The sequence below is a fragment of the Hydractinia symbiolongicarpus genome, chromosome 1 (assembly GCF_029227915.1).
Source record: "Hydractinia symbiolongicarpus strain clone_291-10 chromosome 1, HSymV2.1, whole genome shotgun sequence".
In the NCBI taxonomy this organism is placed as follows: domain Eukaryota; kingdom Metazoa; phylum Cnidaria; class Hydrozoa; order Anthoathecata; family Hydractiniidae; genus Hydractinia; species Hydractinia symbiolongicarpus.
The window spans coordinates 4,522,219-4,526,360 of NC_079875.1; the positions used below are offsets into that span (position 1 = coordinate 4,522,219).

Below are 4,142 nucleotides of genomic sequence, written 5' to 3' on the forward strand. Positions count from 1 at the left end.
TTTGTTAGTTACCATACGATACAGTAGACTTTGAATTATAGAATTTGCTGTAAAAAAGCAAGTATATTAAGAGCAAAAATTTTCAGCAGAATAAAATTTAGCACAAATTTCAGAATTTCGGACAGCCATGCAATATTCGGATTATGGAATAATTAACGCGGTGACACCTGCGAAGGTCCTTTATAATTGACAAAATAGCATGCTGACGTCCTTTTTGTTGAGGTTTCGGACCTGTATTTTCGACAAAATAAAATTGATTTAGAATATCAAAATTTAGACATTGCAGATAAAAAGTAAGAAAAAATTTGAAATCTAAAAAATTCCAGCGGAAAAATATTTTGATAAACTTTCTTCGCCGAAATTGTTGGTTGTAAAGTTAACATAAGGGATATGATTTGAAGCTACAATCTTCATTTAAAAGAGTTTCCTTGTTGTGTTCACTTTTTATTGGCGCTTTGCATACAAAATCCAAAAGATTTTACAGTGTTAAACTTTCGTTGTTGATTGAACTGTACTAAAAGCTGGCAAAAATAGTCTTGTCAAACTCTTAGTGTAATTATTTGCAGTGAAACAAGGCTTTAAATATAACAGAAATGCTCAGCTATATTTTTGCAGTCGAATAAGTCGGACTGACGTGAGTTTAAAGTTGAAATTCTGATCGGAAATTCGGAAAAATATCTGATCGGTTGCCTCGTTTATTCCAGTCGTTTTTATAAGGATTTACACCACAGTTGTTAAAAAAACGTCAAATAATTCATTCGAACGCCTGTTTGATGTGTCGTCACATTTCGCCCAACAAGTCGTATTCAGCAAAACGTATTGTGCAAACTCTTATTAAGGTTAAGCAACACATCGATTGCCTCGTTTATACAAGTCGCTTTATTACGATTTCCACTGCGCATTTGTAATGGTTTGGTTAGATGATTATATAGAACGTTCTAGAAATTTGAAGTGTCCATCTTCTCTAAACATCACTAGCCCTCAGGCCTTATTACCATGACTGTGTCCAGGCTTTCCAAATTTACTTTAGATGTAAGGTTTTGCTTTTTTCTTCGTTCTTTCTTTGTTTCGTCTGCTTCAATATTGCGAAATACTGTTTTGATGTGTAAGCGTACAATTTGTTTTTTACGCGATGCTCTGTTTAATGTTGCGTTTTATCGATTTTATCGGTTACGTTAGTTGTCGTTAGTTCGTGTTTGATCTCAGCTGTTTCGTAACTTGTTTTGTCGTTTCTGATTTGATGTTGTTGTTTCGAAAGATAGCGTTGCTTCGTGATCGATTTTGTATTGTTGTTTCGAAACACCTCGTTACTTTGTGTTTAATTTGATATTGTTGGTTCGTAAATCTTCTGTGTTCTTTTTGTTTTTCTCTTTCTAGTTTTTTCATCTTTTTATCGTGCTCATGCACAATGTTTTCGTTTGAGCGTACTGCTTTTAAGATTTGTTTGCTGACTCGTGTCAACGGATCACGAAGCACTCCAGTCTCGTCGAAAGCAGCCATTTCGAACAAGCTAAAAAAATATTGCATTTGCGTTTTATTGAGACAAAATCTAAATTTACTTTTAATTTTTTTTTAAATATGACCGAATCTGACAGCTAAGTATCCTCTTTTTTTGATATTTTAAAGTGGACGGATTTCAACTGTGGTATTTGCAGGTCTTTGAAGTAATGACAAATTATTAAATAGATACTTTTAAAAAACGAAGTAAAATCCGAAAAATAAGAAATATTCAGTACCTCTAAAAATTTCATCACGATTGAATTGTTTCAAAATCTACCTTGATTCATGAAGTATTTTTGGCAACCTTGCGAACTATTGGTGAAATTACTAATTTTTTGCGCATATACCAGCGCAAAAACTCTTCAGAATATTCGCGATAAAAAGATAAAACTGGACAATTACTTTTCTTCCATACGAAACAATTCAGGAAAAAGCCAATCAGCCATTACATTTATATGGAGTTGAATTTTGAAAGATGTGTTATAGATTGACGTGTGCGTAAAAATTTTTTTCTAATTACCTGTCAGGGGGGGGGGGGAGACAGAAAATTATGCGCATTGTGTGCGTGAAGATTAAACGCGCGAAAAAAGAGTGCGGAATTCAAATTTGCGGAGAATTTTTACAAATTAAGGCTTTCAAATTTTTTGAACCAGTTAATTTGTAATTATTTTCAAAAACAAAAATATTACTCCCAAAAAAATCGTGACAAATAAGATTACGTGCACGGTAATAATCTTTCTTCATAAGAATGTTAATCTTTCTCTACCCAACATTAATGTCGCATTCTCTTCTCTGGATTTTTATAATTTCTCAACTCACACAATATTTTGCAGTATGTATTCTTTTCTACATAATGAAGTTTTTCTTGCTTTCTTTAGTGTTCCCTTAATAATTAAATTCGAGATTTTTCTTTTAACACAAAGAACAGCTTTTGTGTGTAAAATTTCTTCACTAGGCCACTAAAGCGAACTCTTTCACTTGACTATATCAATTATTAAAAATTTATCCGCCAGCTAGATGTAAGTTGTTCATATATGAATAGCATTTCCTGGTTGGAGTTGGAGGAGCGTTTGGGTTCTGCATCCTTGTTCGGGATTTTTTGACCATACAAAATTGCAAAATACGAAAGCCCTGAGACTCAGGTGGCATGCTACCATTTTGTTTTGATGTCATCATATTTTTTGTCGCGTCCAATATCTCTAACTTTGTTTCTACCATGCATCACTATGCTACCATGATAGTGTTTTTAAAACTTATAAATATTGTATGTGTTTGCGAACACTCACTAATATAAGAATAAGTATACAGCCGTACAGTAGATCCACTGTTGTTTGTTTGTTTGTTTGTTTGTATCGTTATCAGTTAGTTAGTTGTAATTGCTTGTTTTTTAGGCGTGTTTGTTTGTTTTGTATTTTGTTTTCTTGTTTGTTAAAGCCGGGGGGTCGCCATGTTTTAGGCGCAAGCAGCAAAATTTTATTAAAGATATTTGCCCTGCTATCCACACGCAGCATCTCTTAGTAACATGGACCAAATTTAAGTGTTGCCAATAAAATTAAATGTGTTTATTGTGTGATAGTAAAATGGAACTACTTTCATATAAAAGCTTAAAAATTAGGTTCAGGAGCTTATTTTTAAGGTTTTCTTAGTTTTTTTGGGAAATCTTAACCTAATCGTTCTTAGATAGTGTATATTGAAATATTGATTTTTTCAAACACCACGCTCCCGCCACAGTTTCTGCCGTCCCCTTCGCACCACCAAAACAGTGTTACAAAGCCGGAAAGACTCAATCAAGACTGTTAATAACCTTTCTCCCTTGGCTGTTGACACGTTGGTAACGAGAATACAAAAATATTAAAAATTGTAATTTGCGCGATTTGTAATTTGCACGATGAAATTTCAAGGTTAAGAGCTTGGTAAAGATTTTGGGGGAATTCATTTTCGCGATCTCACAAAAAAACTACAAACATTTTTCATAGAGTTTTTTTTCCAAAAATACAAAAGTAAAAAAATTAAAACTATCCCTTTCACCCTCGAGCTGATCCCACGCCCCGTTACAGACCGTAGAATGAAAATACACCCACTTCAATTTATTAACACCCTCCCCAACTATTATTAACACCGTCCTACAATTAGTTTGACAAGACTAATCCTTGATTTTTTAAATTATTTGAAAGTCTGACTTAGGTATGTGTATGGCTAATGTGGGACATAGTGGGACAGAAGAGCAACAAAGAAACTTTCTTTACGTCGAATATTCTGACGACAACGGCGACTTTTTGTTATATCTACGTCATAACTGTTATATGCTTGAGACATGAATAAATGAAAAGTTTCCACAAAAGGAAATTCTGCTTGGTAACCTCGTATCGGGGAAGTTGGTTATCGCATTCGTAAGTTGCTTCCATGCATGTCAGTTGCCTAGCAACTAAGAGTTGGTTAGTGATATATACATGCTGCGACCGGAATTATTTTTTTCACGTTTTATACCGTATTCATATCGTTTCTGTTTGTTATTTATTTTTTTATCTTTATTCAGATGTTTTGTTTACATTTTCGAAATGACGCGAACAAGTGTCGAAAGATTGGATCACGTGGTCAGCTTTAATATGGAATTTGATTGGTTAAAAACAAAGATGATATTC

General features: G+C 33.7%; 1 protein-coding gene across 2 annotated transcripts; it reads right to left on the bottom strand.

The window, feature by feature from the left end:
- Nucleotides 1-222: 222 nt before the first annotated feature.
- Nucleotides 223-2,460, bottom strand: LOC130632435 (uncharacterized). 2 transcript variants are annotated; one of them, XM_057444472.1, is made up of 2 exons: nucleotides 1,737-2,460; nucleotides 223-1,510 (listed from the first exon to the last, which is right to left on the bottom strand). In XM_057444472.1, the coding sequence occupies exon 2, from the start codon at nucleotides 1,498-1,500 to the stop codon at nucleotides 1,186-1,188; it is 315 nt and encodes a 104-aa protein (XP_057300455.1). In that variant the 5' UTR covers nucleotides 1,501-1,510; nucleotides 1,737-2,460; the 3' UTR covers nucleotides 223-1,185. The 2 variants fall into 2 exon arrangements, with proteins under 2 accessions (XP_057300455.1, XP_057300457.1); XM_057444474.1 differs by having other exon boundaries at nucleotides 2,220-2,459.
- Nucleotides 2,461-4,142: the final 1,682 nt, after the last annotated feature.